The sequence below is a fragment of the Marmota marmota genome, unplaced genomic scaffold (genome assembly GCF_001458135.2).
Source record: "Marmota marmota marmota unplaced genomic scaffold, marMar, whole genome shotgun sequence".
Classification (NCBI taxonomy): domain Eukaryota; kingdom Metazoa; phylum Chordata; class Mammalia; order Rodentia; family Sciuridae; genus Marmota; species Marmota marmota.
Genome location: NW_026000222.1, coordinates 10,878,454 through 10,897,263, shown reverse-complemented (window position 1 = coordinate 10,897,263; position 18,810 = coordinate 10,878,454). Strand labels below are relative to the sequence as shown.

At 53.1% G+C, this 18,810-nt stretch overlaps 1 protein-coding gene across 10 annotated transcripts in view; it reads right to left on the bottom strand.

The window, feature by feature from the left end:
- Window positions 1-14,261, bottom strand: part of Bcar1 (BCAR1 scaffold protein, Cas family member) — a 38,359-nt gene extending 24,098 nt beyond the window's left edge. For 2 of the 10 annotated variants that reach the window (XM_048792561.1, XM_048792565.1), the window contains exons 1-2: window positions 13,578-13,780; window positions 9,965-10,211 (exon numbers count right to left, since the gene is read on the bottom strand). In XM_048792561.1, coding sequence (XP_048648518.1) covers window positions 9,965-10,211; window positions 13,578-13,765 — 435 coding nt within the window. In that variant the 5' untranslated portion in view covers window positions 13,766-13,780. Of the gene's footprint in view, window positions 1-50; window positions 306-8,048; window positions 8,119-9,964; window positions 10,212-12,490; window positions 12,602-12,710; window positions 12,876-13,577; window positions 13,781-13,942 lie in introns of those variants that run through there. The other 8 variants (XM_048792567.1, XM_048792562.1, XM_048792564.1 and 5 more) reach the window with 8 other exon arrangements.
- Between the last annotated feature and the right edge of the window lie 4,549 nt (window positions 14,262-18,810).

Genomic DNA, 18,810 nt, shown 5'->3' with positions numbered 1-18,810 from the left:
CCCCGCCCCACGGCCGGGAGCAGACCTCGGGCCGCGTCTGCCGCACTCACCAGGTAGTTCATGGTGTCCCGCCGGCCGGAGGCCTCGGCTCCCCTAGAGAGCGCACACCGAGCAACCCGGGCCTCGTACTCGGGGTTCTGAGAGCGCCGCAGCCGCCCGGGCCCGGCTCCCGGTCCGGCAGCCTCAACCACAGCCTTCGCCGCCCAGAGCCGGTCCCACCTAGCTCCGCCCGCCACCGCGGCCAGGCCGGCCCAGCCAGGCTCCCGGCATGCCTGGCCGAGCGAGCCCATTGGCTGCTGAGGCTCCCATGCAAATGAGCCGCCTGCCCGGGGGGCTCAGGCGCGCAGGGGAGGGGGACGCGGGAGCGCGCGAACCCGAGCCTGCCCAGTGGGACAGCCCCCCTCGGCTCAAGGCCCCAGTCCGGCGTCGGGCTTCAAAACCTACTGCAAGGGCTGGGGTCCTGGCTCAGCTCTAGAGCGCTTGCCTACCATGTGTAAGGCACTGGGTTCGATTCTCAGCCCTGCATATAATAAATGAATAAATAAAGGTCCATCAACAACTAAAAATTTATATTAAAAAAAATAACAAAACCCCTGGCTGGGGTTGGGGCTCAGCAATAAAGCGGGCTCGCCTAGCATGTGTGAGGCCCTGGGTTCGATCCTCAGCACCCCATAAAAATAAATAAAATAAAGGTACTGTGTCCAACTACAACTAAAAAAAATGTTAAAAAAAAAAAACTTGCACCCAGCGGCTCGGGAGATTGAGGAAGGAGGATCTCGAGTTCAAAGCCAGCCTCAGCAACAGAGAAGCACTAAGCAACTCAGTGAGACCCTGTCTCTAAATAAAATACAAAATAGGGCTGGAATGGGGCTCAGTGGTTCTATCCCTGGTGTACACACACACACACACACACACACACACCAAAACAAAAAACAAAACCTACTGCAAGGGATATCCCTTTCCCTCCAAATACAGGTCTCCCAGAAAATGCCTTTCTTGAAGGTCTGTCTACTCAAACAGCCTCCACTTCCTGGAAGACTGTCAGGATTGCCTTCTCCAGAGCAATAATAGGTGGGCCACAGTCCCCTCTTCCCTCCCTCCAGGCACCGGCCTCAAATCAACTTTTGTCTTTCCCACCCACCAAACCCTGGACATTCCACATGTGTCTATCAGATAATCCGTCTCAGATCTGAATCTAGATGTTATGGGGAGGGAGCATGCCCCAGCCTGCAGAAAAATAACAATAACTACAACACGACCTTGGACAGTTTGACTGTGTGAGGACCCCAGGAAATGAAGACTCAAAGGAAGGAGATTGGAGCTCTGGCCTGACCTGACTTTTTTTATAGGCAGCACTGCCCCTCCCCCCGCATTCCTCGACCTTCCGGGGACTCAGGCTGGCCCCAAAAAGCCCAAAGGGAGCAGGGCCAAGGCTCATCCTGTCCTACCCACCCCCAACCTATGTGCTCCTGGCCATAGCAACAAGGAACTCAAGAACCAGAGACCTGATCTGATCCCTGCCTCCCTGAAGCAGCATTCTCCTACTCTGCTCTCACGTCTGCCCTAGGAGACCTGTCCCCTCCATTCTTGAGTCAGTCCTGGCCATGGATAAAACCTGTGCCCAGGACTCCCCTGAAACCTGCTCCAACTCGTGTGTGTGTGTGTGTGTGTGTGTGTGTGTGTGTGTGTACGTGCACAGGCACGCACTCACTGGAAATGAAGAAGTAAAACCACCCCAGTAACACCTGAGTAAGTCTTGGCTCTCCTAAGTGCCCCCTTGGTAGGCTGCAGGTCAGTGACTGCCACCCCACACAGCAAAGCAGGATGCCAGAGTCCAGCGATGCACAATGCTCTGCAAGGAGGTCTAGGATGGCAACTGTTCCAGAGCAGCCAGAACCCTCACAGTCAGCGAGCAAGTGCTCATTATCTAGAACCTCCTGGAAGCATTAGGGTAGACCTGTTTCACCCAGCAGAGAATCCCTGGCATGGCTTGTGATATGCACACAAGCCCCTCCCACCTGACAGGCACTTGGCACCCAGAGCTCAGCACATAGTCCCTACCCAGATTTGCAATTTAGGCAACCCTCTGCATCTTGGGTTCCTTTCTCATCTATAAAATGGTAAAGTATTATACAGTCAGGCTTCTCACAAGTCTTCTGAAGAGCTGATTCAAACAGGTTCCCGGGTCTCACCTCTCCTGAAAAGTGGGGCATCTGCACCTGCCTGAGCTTTCTGGCTTGGAACCCACTGGCCAGAACTCACAGCATGAGGGTAGGTAAGGAGCAGTGACCCGGGAGTTCTGGAGAAAAAGGGGATAACCAGCCAACACTCTGCCTTCCCCAAGACTGCCCCCCTGCCCCGCCAATATAGTTCATTTCCCCACAGAAGAGGAGCCAGCACTCAAGAGCACAGCCTAGGGCACCCCTCCTGCTGGACCCCAGGCACCCGTGCCTCTGGCCCTCCTACACCCTATCCTTGTGCAGCTACCAACTCCTTAGCCTGAAGTGAGTGGGTCAGACTCTCAGGGAGTGGTCTAAACCAGCTGGACCAGAAAGAAGTGTTGGAGGCTGAAGGCAGTCTTCAGCTTGTCCCCAGGATCTCTATTTCTGAGGGCAGGGGCAGGACCAGGCCTCACTGCCAACCGGCATCCTGCTGGTAGGCCTCCTGGTTGAAGGTCTCTGCGGGAATGGGCAGGTATACTAAAAGCCTGACCCTCAAAGGGGCTAGCTTGTCAAGAAAGGGAGATACAGAAAGGAGGTGGGACCTTGGGAACGGGAGACCCTCCCCTCTCTGGAGCTGGATTAAAGTGGCACTGGGGGTGGGGCTGCTGGTGTGGGCGGGCAGGCAGGGGGAGGGGAACTGGGCTCAGGCACAGGCATTTCAAAAATTTGCTCCTTTTCTACTTAAACTCCCCCCTCCCAGCCTGTGCCTCCTAGAATGGTATTTCCGCTTTGGATGACGGCCCCAGATCCTTGTCCCACTGTTTGGGGAGGTGGGGAAGGCGGGTTATAGGGAGGGATGCCCCTTCCAAGGCAAGTGGTAAGAGGGGGGAACAGGCTCTGGCTGAGGTGCATGGTATATGGGAAACAGAACCTCACGCCACCCCAGTCTGGCCTCCCAAGCTGCCAAGGAGCACTGACAGGATGCACCCCAGGCGCCCAGCACAGCCTCTGTACTGGCCCTATGCCAAATGCCCACAACAATCCCCCATAAAGGGCTTTACCACTGGCCCCATTTTATAGGTGACAGGGGTGAGACTCGATGTACTGGCCCTAGCCTCATACCACACATTCCCAGGCATAGAAGGGAGAGAGCAGGCAGCCAGAAAGGGGTATGGGGGCGCCGCTAGATTTCGGCACACCCTGACTACCCTGCAGCAGGAAGGAAACCTAGGGACAGTAGCACTCCAGGCTTGAAGCCAGACTCCCGTCACATTGAGTCTCCCAAAGGACAGGCAGCCAAGACCTAAGCACCTAAGCACCATCCCCAAACAAAACTGAATTCTGCACTGGGGGCCAACACCTCCCCCACCCCCACTAAAGTTTAGCCCATTGGCAAAGAGGGCACATTAAATATCTGTTGATTGGATGGGACCTCAGAGGTGGCCCTGGTGGGAAAGACTGGTGCAGGTGAGTAATTCAGTCTCCTGAACAGGAGGATAGTCAAGTCATGCCCAGTGTATGTGTGCAGGCACACACAGGTACATGGGCTGTGGGACTGGCAGAAAGGAGAGAGGCCCAGCTGAGGAGATGGGATATGATGTTGGAGGAGGGAGGGCAGTGGTGGGAGCATGGCCTGGCACCAGTGCCAACACTCTCCTGAAGGGGAGATATCACCAACCCCTGGGGCCTGAAATCGTCATCTGTGCAGGGAACATGGTGGGCCCAGCACATGAGGACCCTGGTTCTCACTGTCATTAAAGGGTTCACTGGGAAGGGAGCTGCTGCTGCTCATGCTGGATCCCAAGTAGGGAGAAGAGCCCCAGGCAGGGTTCATGCTCTGGGCTCTCTCAGATCTTGCCTTCAGTACAGACCCACTGCACTCTTGCTTGATGCCCAACAATGTCCACTGAACCATTGATACCAGCAGGATGGGAGGGGCACAGTGTAAATGCCCAGCTCCAGGGGATGGCTAGACAAACCACACTCCCCAAGGAAGATCATGCTGCTGTAAAGAGGGCCACTTTCAAAGACCAAAATAATGCAGGAAAATGCTTCCAACAAGTGAGATCAGGCCTAAAATGACATGCACAATATGATGGTGTATAGCCCCTTCCCTTTCTGAAGCCTTGGTCTTCTCAGAAGCAGGAGGTGAGCTGGCCGGTCAGCGGATGGCCGGCTCTGGGAACAGCAGCAGGAAAAGGTTTCCCAAGGCTGGAGGCTGAGTGCCTTCCCCTGGGCTGGCCACTCGGAGTGGCAAGTTCAAACGTGGGAGAGGGTACAGGGACTCTTACAGATGGCACAGAGAAGAGGTGAGGTGGCACAAGAGCAGAGTCCTTGCTGCTGCCCTGGGGACCAGGATGAAACTACCACTAGCCAGAGGCTCAAAGGGCAGTGCCTTAGCCAGCTCACATGGCCAAGAACACCAGAGCTCATACCCATGGCCCCCCAGCCCAGCATCCCAGGGGTGTCCCACAGAAAGGCAACCCTAGTGACTCAGACAGAGCAGAGTACGCACTCTCAAGGTGGTGTCAGAGCTGTCAGCCATAAACAGCTTTCTACCCTCTGCTCTTCAAGGATCCCAGTACACCCAGTGCCTCCCACAGACCATACAGCTCTAGCTTCTCCCTTCAGGTGCTTCCCAGAAGGGGCAGCACAACTCTCCCAGTTATTTTCATTGTTTTTCTAATGTGAAAAATAAAAAGTAGCAGAGGCACCCACAGGGAGGTGTCTGCCTCAGGGTGGGTGCTGTGCCTAGGGGGCCCAAGCTTCAGGGGGCTAGTATGGCAGCCAAGCAATGCTCAGAAGCTCTGCGCCCCACCCAGGGTGATCACCATGGTGGTCTGTTTCCCCGCTTTCTGTCCCCCTTCCCTCCCCCCACCTCTCTGTACTAGGGATTAAACCCAGGGGTGCTCTACCACTGAGCTACATCCTCAGCCCTTTTTATTTTGAGTCAGGGTGTCACTAAGTTGCCTAGACTGGCCACATACTTGTGATCCTCCTGCCTCAGCCTCCTGAGTCACTGAGATTACAGGTGTGCACCACTGTGCCTGGCTGTTTCCCTTTCTCTTCTGCACCTTCCTTGCCCATCTCCCACTTCCCTCTCCCCTCCAGCGGGGTGCTGCCACAGCTGCCCGCACATGTGTACGGAATGAGGAGGCCGGGACCTATGTACTACCCTCCCTGCTGACTGAGATCTGGCCCCTGCAGCCTTGCTCCATGGCAGAGGCAGCCCCTCAACACTGCCTGCAGAGTAAAAACGGCCTTGGGGAAGAGAGGAACAAGGCAGAAGGAGGGGCATGGGGTGGGGCAGGTCCCTGTCTTCAGAGAAAGCTCAGCTGCTGGTAGCTGCCTTTCTCCTCTGTTTGACAGGCTGGGTGGGCAGGGACAGGGTGTGGTCAAGAGGCCTCCCCAGCCTGGCCATCTGCTCTTGCCTTTCCCATGGCAACCAGCCCCAGCAGATCAGGCAGAGGCGGGTGGCTTCACAAGCCATCTGCTGCCCACCCCAGGCTGCTTCCATCAAACACAGTGCCCATACCCACAAATACCCACAGAGGGGCAGAACTGTGTTCCCTGCCATTGGGCTGGGGTTAGTAGGGCAAGGGACCAGCAGGTTCATAGGAGGGGACCTGGGGCCTCTGGAATGGGAATACAGGTAAGAGTGGATATACAGAAGGCAGAGCTATAGCAGCCACTAGGAAAGCAATGCTTTCTTTCCTTGGACGTAATGCAGTCATCCCACCTGAGCCTGTTCTAGCCTATAGAGAGGTTCCATTTGCCCCAGGAGATCCAGTCCCAAGCTTTTGCTTACCTTTAGTCTATAAGGACAGGAGCAGACAATGATTCCAGCTAGCTGTGGGACCTCCAGTTAGTCACTGCCCCTCTCCGAGGCTCAGTTTGCACATCTGTTAAATGTAATCCCTGACAGCAGCTGTGCTATCCCAGACCCTGAGAAGGGTGGCGTGTCTGGGCTGCACAAGGGATGGTAACACCCCGAAGGCATGCTGCCAGCAGCACATCAATACCCCACACTGTCACATGTCCAGTGCCACCCTGATGGGCACAATCCCTCCCCTGGACCATACTACATGCACAAGTATACCCTGTTAAGTCCATTCCCCAAGACCTCCCGGCTCTCCCCACCTGCAGAGAACTCCCTCCTCAGGTGCTCTGTGATTCCTTCTTCTTCCCCCAAACCTCATCTGAGGCTCAGGGGCAAAATCCTTCCTTGGAGTTTGGTTGCCCTCAAATCCACAAGCCAATACAGGGGGTAGGCAGGGTCTCCCTAGAACCAGGTTCTAGGATGCTGCTTATGGGGTCTATCTCTGTCATTCATACCTACAGACTGAGTATCCACTGCACACTACGCATCACACTAGAATACTGCTGCGCAAATAGTCCCGTCCTCAGGGAACTTATACCCTGGGCTGCCGGGGTGCAGGACATTATGAACAGCTAATCACACATATCTGTGGTAACAAGGACTCTGTGGGAGAACAAAGCAGACAGCAGCAGACTGATGGGGAGGGGTTGTTTTACACAAGGTACTTGGGGGGCCTCTCTGAGGAGGTGGCATTTGAGCAGATGTGTGAATCTTTTGCTAAGGCTCATTATGCAGAAAAAAAAAGTAACAGTAAAGACTGGTAAAAAAATAGCACAGGCGAGCCCACTCCTTCCTTCAGTGTGAAGAGACACTTTAGGCGCCCAAAGAACAGCTCTCAACACTCCCTCCCCAGGCTTGGCTTCTTCTGCTGGGCTTGGGGCTCCCATGGTTGAAGCAGGGGCACCCTAGAGTATCTGACTAGCAGGGCATCTCAGTAGGCCAGTAGAGACTAAGGAGAGAGGGTGGGACATAGCTCTCAGGATAGGCTGCATTCTCTCCCACCTCCTGATCTCTTTGAAGTCCTCACAGCCAGGACCTGGGGGAGGGGGGTAGGCTGGAAAAAATGCAGATGCCTCAAATGGCTAAGGTTAACCTGCCAGGTAACTGAGGAGTGGAGACAACTGGAGAGGGCTGTGAACTGGGAAGAGCGTCATTACACCCCTTTCTAAGCAATCATGTTACTTTGGAAAATTCAGGATTTGGGAGCCCAGATAACTCTCAAGGCATGCCTCAAGGCTGTATGATTGGATATCAGGTTTTATAAAACACTGAAACAAGATATTAAACCAACCTCTGACAGTGTTTTGGTACTTAAAGATACACAGTACACAAAAGATAGCGACAGCAATCCATCAGCAAGGGAGTAGATCAATGCACTGTGACATATTCACAAAGGAAACACCTCTCAGCAACAAAACAGAGCAAACTATCAATACCACCACATGGATGAAAATCTCAAAACCATCAGGCTGAAAAAAGAAGCCAGATCCAAAAGAGTACCTACTACATGTTCCTACTTATGTAGAGTTCAAAAATAGTCAAATCTGCCAGGCACACCTGTAATCCCAGCAACTTGGAAGGCTGAGGCAGGAGGACAGTACATATGAGGCCAGCCTCTGCAACTTAGCAAGACCCTGTCTTGAAAGAAAAAAAATCAAAGGGCCAAGATGGGCTGGGGTTGTGGCTCAGTGGCTGAGCGCTTGCCTCACACATGTGAGGCACTGGGTTCAATCCTCAGCACCACATAAAAATGAATAAACAAAATAAAGATATTGTGTCCATGTATAACTAAAAAATATTTTTTTTAAAAAAAGGGCTGAGATGTAGCTCAATGGTGGAGCACCCCTGGGTTCAATCCTGGGGGTAGAGTGGGGGAACAGACAAATTTAAGGCAGTGATAGCAATCAGAATGGTGGCTGCCAAATGAGGTAGGGACACTTGACTGCAAAGGGGCTTTTAAGAACTTTCTGGGGCTGAGGATGTGGCTCAAGCGGTAGCGCGCTCACCTGGCATGCGTGCGGCCCGGGTTCGATCCTTGGCACCACATACAAACAAAGATGTTGTGTCTGCCAAAAACTAAAAAATAAATATTAAAAAATTCTGTCTCTGTCTCTCTCTCTCTCCCTTTAAAAAAAATCTCTGCATTAAAAAAAAAAAAAGAACTTTCTGAAGTGATGGAGACATTAATTATCTTGATTTCACTAATGGTTACATGGAAGAGTCTACATTAGTCAAAATTCATCCAGCTATACATTTAACATAACTCAGTAAGAGTCTCAGCTGGTTTAAAAAAAAAAATCACAGAAGAAAAATGCATGGCATTATATACAATTTCAGAATTAAAAAAAAAAATAGGTATTGCAATCCTAAACTCTTTCTTCCCTGGCTGTCAGGGAGCTTAAAATTAAATTTTTTTGCCTAATTAGCCTGGACTTTCTGGAATAATCTTTCCTCTTTCCCAATACATTACATAGTTCTGGATCTTTTGATGAGTCCAGACTATTTGTGTCTTCCACTATAATCTGCTTCAAATCTTTCTTGGAATTTGGCAGAGTTTAAGTAATAAATTAAAATTACTGAAAAGCCCCTTAGCCTCTAATCCCTCCTAGAAAGAAGATTAATTTTAGAGCTGCAACTTGTGACCCTCTCTCCTGCCAGAGCAGGCATCCTCCAGCACCTTTACTGAGGTCCCTAACCCACCCCAGCTGAGTTTCTTGGAGGGAGGGAGACAATGCCACAGCAAAGGGTGACTAAGAGGAAGACAAAGAAACAAAGGGGTTTGGCCAGGATGCAGTGAAAGCAAGCAACAGCTGTTAGGCAGTCAAGTCCAGAGCTGGGAGCTGAAGATGAGCCTGAGGGGGCAGGAGGGGCACAGTGAACCACAGAGAGAATAACTTCACACCCAGGGAGGGAAGTGGGAGGTGCAAGGGTCATCCCACCCCTACAGCAGGTGCTCAGTCACAGCCTTGAGCCTACTCCTTAAAGTACCTGATCCATAGGATGAGGTGGTACCCTGTCTGCCCTGTGCCTTGCCAGGCCGCTATAGACCATGATAAGGACAGATCTGTACCACCCCAGTGGCTTCTACTACCTTCCACTCTGCCCTACTCAGGGAGCAGAGTATCGACCTGGCCTGGGATGCAGTGGGCCAGCTAGTGGCCCTACCAGATGGCACTCTGTTACTCTGTAGGCAAAGTGATGACAACAACCTCCCACTCAAGGCTTTAGGGGGGTGGGTGCCTAGGGCAGGGGAATGTGGCTGGGTGATAGAAGCTTCCTTAGCATGTGTGAGGCCCTGTGATTGGCGGGGAGGGGGAATATGGAGGGGGGTTCTTGCTGGCTGAGCCAGAGCAGGGAAGAAGCCAAGGTCATTCCACCACTAAGACCTTGGAACTACATCCACCTCAAAAGAAGGGCCACCGGAGGTGGCCCTGAGCAAGCCACAGAGAATGACAGAGGCATGAGGCAGACTGCCTGGGAACCTTCCCCACCCTGTTGTACAGGAGTCAGAAGCCCCAGCAGGAAAGGATAACAATCTCCACAGATTCTTACTAACAGCATTGTGCATCCCTCACCAAGTTCTCCCCAGACCCTGAAGGCTCAGTGCCATCAACATCCCCATCACACAGAGGATGAACTAAGGCACATCAAGGTTCTCACTTAGGGCACAGAATCAGCACTTTTTTTTTTTTTTGTAACAGGGATTGAACCCAGAGGCGCTTAACCACTGAGCCACATCCCCAGCCCATCCCCCTTTTAAAAATATATTTTATTTAGAGATAGGGTCTCACTGAGTTGCTTAGGGCCTCCCTAAGTTCTAAAGTCCTCTCACCCTTAACCACCAAACACTCCTCCCACCCTGAAGCAGATTCTCTGGGATCCCTCTTGGCCCCCAAGTCTCCCAGGACAGTGGCTGAAATACCAGGCTCTGCACAACAATGCAGCCATGGCTGGTGGGGTTCCACACCCTCAGCAGATGGCCAGGGGCAAGCTGGAGTCCTGAGGAGAGAGTGAAGAGCCAGGTGGGCGTGGATCCTGCTCCTGATAAAGCCTGCAGTCCTGTGAAGCAGCCTGACAGCAACCGAATGACCTCACCAATAAATGCACAATCACAAATGAAGGCTAGGAGAGCTTCCCAGGGGGTTGATGCATGGCTGAGCAGGAGCAACCTGGGAAGAAGGACAGGGCTGGCCTTGGTTTCTCCAGAGAGGAGCAAGCAGAGCCAAGCCTGTGGCAGGAGGGAGTATGGAAGGGGCTTTGGGGACTGAGCTGCAGACTCTGGACTTGGACACTGCTTCTTCCCACCTTACCCTCTTCAGCCCTTTCTACACAGCCTCAGCGGGCCACTGCCTGGCTTCCCAGGCCAGCTGTGAGCCCCAGGGCAGACCCTCCTGGCTCCTTGGCCAGCCCTCCCACACACGGCACCTGCTGGTACAGAGCCAGGCACAGAGGTCACCCCAGTAACACTGGCAGCAGTTCAACCAGATACCAAGCCCTGGCCACTGCTGGGCTGGTCAGGACTAGACCAACCTTGCTACATAGCACCAGGCAAGCTGCCTGCTTCCCAGGGGCACTAAAGGGGTTACACAAACTCATGCCTGGAAGGCCGCAAGCAGAGTATTAGGCTCTTAGCAGTCTTGGCCTGTCAACATCTCAACAGGCTGTAGCCTCTGCAATTACAGAGGCCACGCAGGATGATGGTCACTTTATGGCTTTAGATTCTGACTGATTCCAGTTGGCTCCTGCCCTGATTCCAACTCTCTCACTGGCCATGGGACCCTGGCAAGACATGGGTCCTCCCTGAGCCTGGGAGGCCCAGCCCATGCCTGGCACACAGGACATGTTCCACACAAGTCAGCATATGCATCCCTTGAAAAGACCCATCCCTTGGTAAAGGAGCACAGGAGAGGTGGGAGGAACACCACTATTTCATCACAGGAAATGAGGCAAAAAGAGACTTCAGGGCATTTCTCTGCAAGCTGGAGGTGGCCTCCTTCCTGACAGTGACAGCACAGTAAGCATCTTGCCACTCCTGAACAGATCCCATCCCAGTACTGGCCAGACATCAAAGGTAGGCCATTTCTAAGTGTCAACTGCCAACTGGGAGGTACTATCCAGGGCACTGGACAGCCATGCTCAAGAGGAAAGCATATATTAGAGAACAACCAGGAAAAGAATGTCCAGGCACTGCCAAAGCACTGATTTTGGCTCCCAGCAGAGTAAGGAGCACTTAGCAGGGGGGCAGGGACACTGTGGTACCTTCTCCTCTCCAGCCTACCACTCCACAGGAGTCAAATAGCAAGTGAGATCCTTACTTAGCACAAGGCCTGCTTAAAAACCCAGGGAGTCATACCCAGCTCAAAATGGCCCATCCCAATGTCGTCTCTCCCTGCCATCACCTCCCATCCCGTTCGGAAGCATCTTGTAATTTCTGTGGGTCAAAGTGCCTGCGTCAGCCCTATCCAGAAAAAGATTGCCCAAATGAGCGGGTATGCTTAAAACCCAAACGTGTCCCTGAGCACCACTCTGGGTTCCAAGAGCAGGGCTTGAGCAAGCAGCTTAGTCTGGAAGCCTCCATAGGACCTCCCCAGCACATGAAAATAATCTTCTGCTCCAAAAATTAACTTCTAGTCCTACTATTCTTATACACTACCCAAGGTCCTAGGAGACACCAGGTGATCTGACAGCTCAGCCACCCTCTGCAGAATGCATGAGGGCTGTGACTATAAGCAAGAAGGTGGGGAGTGACTTGGAGCAGGCCATAATGGGGGGCAGATTAGTTGACCTCAACTGTAGTTCTCCAGTTATACCTATCTGTCCAGGTCCCACCCAATCTGCCACCCTCTCTAGTTATAGATGGGGCACCCAAGGCAGATTTAAGGACAGCTGCCCAAAGTCCCATGAGACAAGTGGGCTGCATGCAATTCCAGACTCCGCATCCAGAGCTTTGCACTGATTATGGACAACCAAATCAAATGTAGGTCTCCCAACAAGGCCTGACCAGGCTACCATGTGGCCAGAGTGGCATTCCGTTTACCACTGCCCTAGAGACCTTGGCCCTTAAGCAGACCTGGAGGTGGGGGTCCACTTTATTTTTCTGAACAGTGTTCACAGAGGCAGAGCTAGTTGGGCCCTAATGCTCTAGCCCAGGCAGATCCAGAGCTCTGCAGGAAAGCAGAGCAGAAGAGGGTCTGGGCAGGCATTTTCTATCTTTTCTTTTTGGAAATGAGGCAATTATGCTCTGAACCAGAACAGATGGGATGGGGGGGTTCACATCAGCTCGGCCTGGAAGCCCTAATTTTTCATCTGTAATTCTGCATTACCGCTTCTGGAGGTGGGCAGGAGCTGGGATCTTTAATTCCATAATAACAGTGCTTTGAATTTACACAGCATCTCTCCTCCAGTAATCTCCATACACTTTAAAATAGTTAATTAAGAGACCACTTGCCTGCCAGGAAGCCCCAACTGTCTGCTTCACCAAAAGGATGGGGTCTCTCGGGTGAGAAGCAATTCCAGAAACAAGGCCAGGCTGGGCAGGGCTCTGGCTTATTGCCTCTTCCTGTCAGAGGGAAAAGCCCCTGACTCAGCAGAGAAACAATGGCTGGAGGCCACAGCTCTCCCAGGCAAATGGTGCCCCCTCTGGCAAGAAGCAGAGTACAGATTCCCACCTCAGTCTGTCCATCTGTAAAGTGGGCTGGGGCCTGTATGTGAGGCCTGGTCACCCCAGATAGCCAGGATCACTTGCCACCCTCAGGAGGTGAGACCCAGAAGTCTAGGGATGCTGTCCCATCTGCGGAACGTACAGCCATGGTCTGGGGGCTGCCCAAAGCCACCTGTTGGGCCAGGAAAAGGGGGTATCAGGAAGAGAAGACTCATAGATTGAAGGGAGGAAGCTGCTGGTCTCAGGGGCCTCGAGGTTCAGCCAGGGAGCAAAACTTCCCGGAAAGTAAGTGGATCAGCCAGGGCAAGGGTGAGAAACGGCTGTCTCTGGAGACAGGACAGACTTTGACCCAGGCCTGGCCATCCTGGTGGGGACATAGAAGCACAACAGGGCAACTATCCAAGGGAGTTTTCTGGGGGTCAGCACAGACCTCCCCAACCCTCACCCAGCCCAGACCTGGACTTTGGTTCAGGGGACCGACAAAGATCCCTCCCGACTAGGCCTGGCCATCCGGGTGAGGATTCCAGCGGGACTGTACAGGCTCCTGCCTGGCCCAGGTGTCCCAGTGGGGGCAACAAAGACCCCTACCGACCCAGCCGTCCTGGGGGGCTTCCCGAGGCGACAGCACAGACCCCCAGCCGACCCGTCTCTCCTGGAAGCTGATGAAAAGGCAGAGACAGAGAGGAGGGCGTGGGGGAGACGCCCCCAACCTGTCGCCCGACCCCTGCGCGAGAAAGACCAGATGGAGCGACCCCCAGTCTGGCTGTCCCCGCGGCATTAGGCCTCAGCCGGCAGCTAAAGATTGCAGGCCCGGCCGGGGACAGCGGGCCAGGGGGGCGGCGGACCCGGGGTCCCGGGCGGCATCGGTACTCACCGGCACAGACATCGTGGCCGCTGCTCCCAGGGCCCAGCGGGCAGCGGCGCCGGCAGGCTGGGGGCTTGGGTCCGCCCGCGCCGCTCACAGCCCCCGGCGCCGGGTGCCGGGGCTCTGGAGGCTGCCCGCGGGCTCCTGCGCGCTCCCGGCGGCCGGACGGTCCGACGGCTCCAGCCCGCACCGCGCATGCGCCGCCCGCCCCGCCCCGCCCCCTCCCGGCTGCTGTGCGGCGGGCTGCGTTAAAGGCGAGGACCCCGGACCCCGGCATTTTTCTGTCGGCCCAACGCGGCGAGGAGGCCCGGTCCCCACACCTTATCCCTCCTTGGAGGACCACCTCCAGACGCCTCATCTCATGTCCGCCCAACCTTTTCTGGAGGCCAGAATCTCCGCCCACGGCACATCCCGGGTGCTGGGCGCCTATCCCGCGGCCCTGGCCGGGCTCCCAGTCCCGGTGTCCGGTCGTAGACGGGGGTGGGGCTGGGCTCGGCTAAAGGCGATAGCAGGTCAGCGGAGCAAGACTTAGAACCCTTTTGTCTTCCCCCAGCGCAGAGGGAACCCAGGGATCCCTGATACGCCCCACGGCGCCGCCCAGGGCTCCTCTGGCCACATTCCCAGGACAAGGGAGCTTCTGACTCCCCGGGAGCAGACTGGCCCATCCTTGGGTCCACCAGACGGATCTGGACGTTTTTAGGGAGGATCCTGTCTCCTGGTAACCCTCACCTATGGGCCCACCCACAGCCATCCCTGCGTGGCGGGCCAGCCCTTCAGATGCTTGAAGCCTGGCACACACGGACCTGAGCCTTCCTTTCCCCAGGTTACACACCTCCATTCTTCAGCCATTCTTCGGCAAACATGGTGGAAATATGCACCAGCAAGCAGGGAGCACATACATGTTCATCATCATCCCTCCACCTCCCTTGCTGCTTCCATATTATTCTTAGATCCTTCAGCTACCAAAAGGCCGAAAGAATCAGGGGCCATTCTGCTACCCACCCCATACAGCCTGTTCCTGCTTGGGGGTAGGTGGACTTTCAGGCCAAGGAGAGACACAGGATAGTAGCTGCCAGTTGCCCTGGGAGGGTGAGGACCAAGACCAAGTGGGGATCAGATAGGGGAACTGGCCAAGGGCAGCTCCTAGAGGTAAGCCCTCATGACCACCCAGGGAAGGAAAGACAGAGCCATTTCCATGAAGCTAGTTGGCAGCATCCTTGGCTCATGGGGGATCTGGATTGTGGACAGGGAACTCTAGCCCCTTAGGAAGTATCTCTGGGTGCACTGTGGATCTGAACAGGCTCTTTAGTCTACCAGCTGTGCAGTGGCAAGAGGCCCAAGGTGATTGGATGTTGGAAGCAGAAATGGGGGTGCTGACTTTCCCAGGGCTGGCCCCAGCACCCCAGACCTTTACATTCCCCATCAGCAGATCATCCCTTGAAGTTTAGAAGGCTTTCAGCCTTCTTCCATGAGGGGTGGGATAGCATTGGTCTCCTCCCCAGGATGGTTCTGAAAAAGTTCTGATGGTGGCCACCTGCCATGAAGAGAATACAAGATGTCTTAGAAAGGGGACATCAAGTCCTGCCACCATACCCAGATCCTAGTTCTAGGACTGATTCGAGGTCCCTTTCTGCTCTGATTGAGCAAGGTTGTCCCCTTCATCCCTGGAGTGAGGGGTCCCAGTTGAGCATCTCTGTGTCCCTAGCCCAGTACTCAGCAGGGTATTGCTGGAGGGGGCAGGCGGGGCCACAGCAAGTGGAGGGGTGGGGTCTGGGCTGACAGCTGCCACCTCCTCAAAGGGTGCTCTGTGTGTGTTTGGCACATGGCCCTGCTCGTGCCCACCCTCCTGCGTCCAGCTGGCATGGGGGCTCCTAAGTTGAGAGCAGTAGCTCAGCCTGGTGCCTGGGCTCCCGGCCACACGCTCCGCTATCATGGAGGCCCCCTCCACCACGGTGGTACCCACCCCTCCCTTGCTCAGGCTCCACCTCCCTTTCACTTTTCCTAGGTTCTCTCCTGTCGCCCACTTTCTGACTCCTCTCTCTTCTCCCCCATTTTAGGTGCCCAGGCCAAAACAGGGTGAGCAGCAGAGAAAGAACCCTTCCGCACAAGGCAATGGGGATCAAGAGGAGGGCTGCAGCTGGGGCCGATCCTTAAAGCCACATCCTCTTTGCCTCCAGCTGCCTCCGGGGCTTTGCTAACTTGTCCCTTAGCACTAGGAAACAGGACGCTGGCAGATCTGTCTTTTGCTCTGAGGACCTTGGGTGTGGGATGGAGGCAGCTAAAAGAACCCCTTAGGGGCACTGAGGGCCCTCTCCAGACACTACCTGGGTGCTTCCTTCATTTGCCCTGCAGGGGAAATGATCCCGGGATGACTCACTCAGTCCTTTGGAGAACAGCCTCTGGGGGCCTCATTACCAGCAGTTCAGACTAGAAGCAACTGCTGGGCTGCCCAAGTAGGCGCCAGTGACCCGAGAGGGACCTTGAGGGCAAACAGGGCCCTCATACCAGCTCCCCACCCAGGAAGGCTTATAGTTGTTCCTGACACTAAGGGAAAGGAATTTGGATGAGGCCTTTTGGCCATATAAATTAGGGTGGAGATAAACTTCACACCCGTCATCCAGACACCTTGTCTCCTAGGCCTTTCCATGTTTATAGAACCCGAGGGCTGAGATGTGGCTTGTTTCTCCTTCCCTCCAGGTTACTCTGACCCAGGAGCCTCTACCAGGAGAATGCAGAATGTTATGAAGACTTTCCCAGGCCCCGTGTAACAATCTTACATGGTACCTTGTCACTGTAAATGAACAAATATTGACACATCCTTAGTAACTGAAGTCCACACTTTATTCAGATCTTCTTAGCTTTCCCTGCTGTCCTCTTCCTGTTCTGGGCTCCCATCTAGGATCCCATATCACATTTAGTTATCATTCCTGTCACCTCAAGTCCTCCAGACCTGTGGTGGTTCTCAGGATTTCCTTGTTTCTGATGCCCTTGATGGTTTTTGAGGTTTATCAGTCAGGAAGTTTGTAGAATGTCCCTCAGTTGGGACTTGTCTGATATTTTCCTCATGATTACACTAGGGTTATAGATTTTTAGGAGGAGGAATCCAGAAGTAGAATGTTACTCTCATCACATCATGTCAAGATCGCTCATCACCTGGCAGAGGTGGTACTTGTCAGGTTCCTCCAGTGTTGAGCTCTCTTTTCATTTTACTCTTGGAAGGAAATCACTGTGCACAGCTCACACCTAAGAAGTGGGGAGTTATGCTGTGCCTCCTTGAGCACAGAGTAGCGACTTAAGTGATCTGGAATTCTCCTGTATGGGAGAGTTGCTTCTTCTCCCCCATATATTTATTTATCAATCGTTTGTCTAGGGGCTGGGATTGTGGCTCAGCGGTAGAGCGCTCCCCTAGCATGGGTGGGACCCGGGTTTGATCCTCAGCACCACATAAAAATAAAGGTATTGTGTTGTGTCCATCTGCACCTAAAAAATAATAATAATAATTTGTCTATACCACATGGACCCATGGATATTTGTTTTATACATTGGACAATAATTATACATATATAATCCAGTGCTACTATATGTATTTTGTTGCTCAAATTGTTCCCTCTTGGGCCATCGGGAGCTCTTTAGTTAGTGAATCAAATTTTTCAAGAGAATCTAGAAACCCAGATTGTTTTATAAAATCTTTGGATTTCAAAATGACTGAGCCAAAGAAAATGTTTCTGCAGATCAGCTTCAGGCAACTCTGGGCTCTGGAGGCAGAAGACCTGATTTGCATCTTACTCTGTTGCTTGCAGGTGAATGACCTTGTGTGAGGAAGTTAACCTGCCTGAGGCTCAATTTCCTCAGTTCTGAAATGGGAGACTACTCCTCCCGGGGTGTTTGGGAGGATTCAGCTGAATGATGCAGTGATACAGGTACAGTGGGTAGGCACTAGACCTAGCATAGATTCCTTACTTTTTTCCCCCACCTGGGTTCAAACCTGGGGGCTCACACATGGTAGGCAATGCTCTATCACTGAGCTATATCCCCAGCCCAGAATCTTTGCTAATTAAACGACAGAGATTATCCCTACCCGTATGCACCAGCCATACGTGGTTCGGCAGTTCTCTGTGAAGGGCAAAGAACTGAGTTTATTCTTGGGAGGTGTCAAGGGAAACTTCACGAAGGGGATGGCTGAAGGCCCTGGTGTGGTCAGGAACAGAAAGTACCCACCCCAAGCCTGGTTTTCCGCATGAGAGTCAAGCCCCACCACTCTATAGTAACACTACATTGAAAGGTGGGAGGAGTACCAAGAGCCAGAGGTCTTATCTTACTCTCTCTAAAGAATGAATGTCTTCTAGCTGGGCGCCATGACCCACTTGGAATCCCACACACCTGTAATCCTAATGGCTCAGGAGGAAGAGACAGGAGGATGGCAAGTTCAAAGCCTTCAGCAAATTAGGGAGACCCTGTTACTAAATAAAATACAAAAAAGGGCTAGGGCTGTGGCTCAGTGATTGAACTCCTGGGTTCAATCCTTGGTACCAAAAAAAAAAGAGTGACTTCTTCACCCCAGGAAAGTAAACCAGACTGGCACAGAAAGAGAAGCTCAGCTTAGTGAAATGGCTAGGGAAGCCATCAGTCAGCCAGGCTGGATGCTGGTTTGGTCCTGATACCACCTCACACCCACTCCAGGACTTTAAGCAGGTCCAGTTTCCAGCATTCTTGAGTGGTTTCACAGTTTGAGCAAAGGTGGGCCTTTGTGAATGGGGTAAGACAACCCCCTTGTTTTTCTCCATCACAGAACCCTGGGTACCTCCTATCTAGAGAGCACCTGGTTAGGGGACGGTTGATGTTCAAGACATTGGACTGCTGGGGGCACAGAGAGACTATTGTCCCTTAGATGAGGGCTTTCAAGAACTGGGGGTGAGGATATATTAGTTTCCTCTTGCTGCTGTAACAAATTATCACAAACCTAGAGGCTTACCATAACAAAAATTTTCAGGGGGTCTGAGGTCGTGCTCACTGGTAGAGCGCTTGCCTGGCATGTGTGAGGCACTGGGTTCGATTCTTAGCACCACATATAAATAAATAAAATAAAGGTCCATCAACAACTAAAAAAATATTTTTAAAAAGTTTTTAGAGGGGATTTTGTTTTGGTGCTGGAGGTTGAACCCAGTGGACACTTTACCACTGAACCACATCCCCAGCCTTTTTCTTGTTCTTTTTTTTTTTTTTTTTTTTTTTTTTTTTTTTT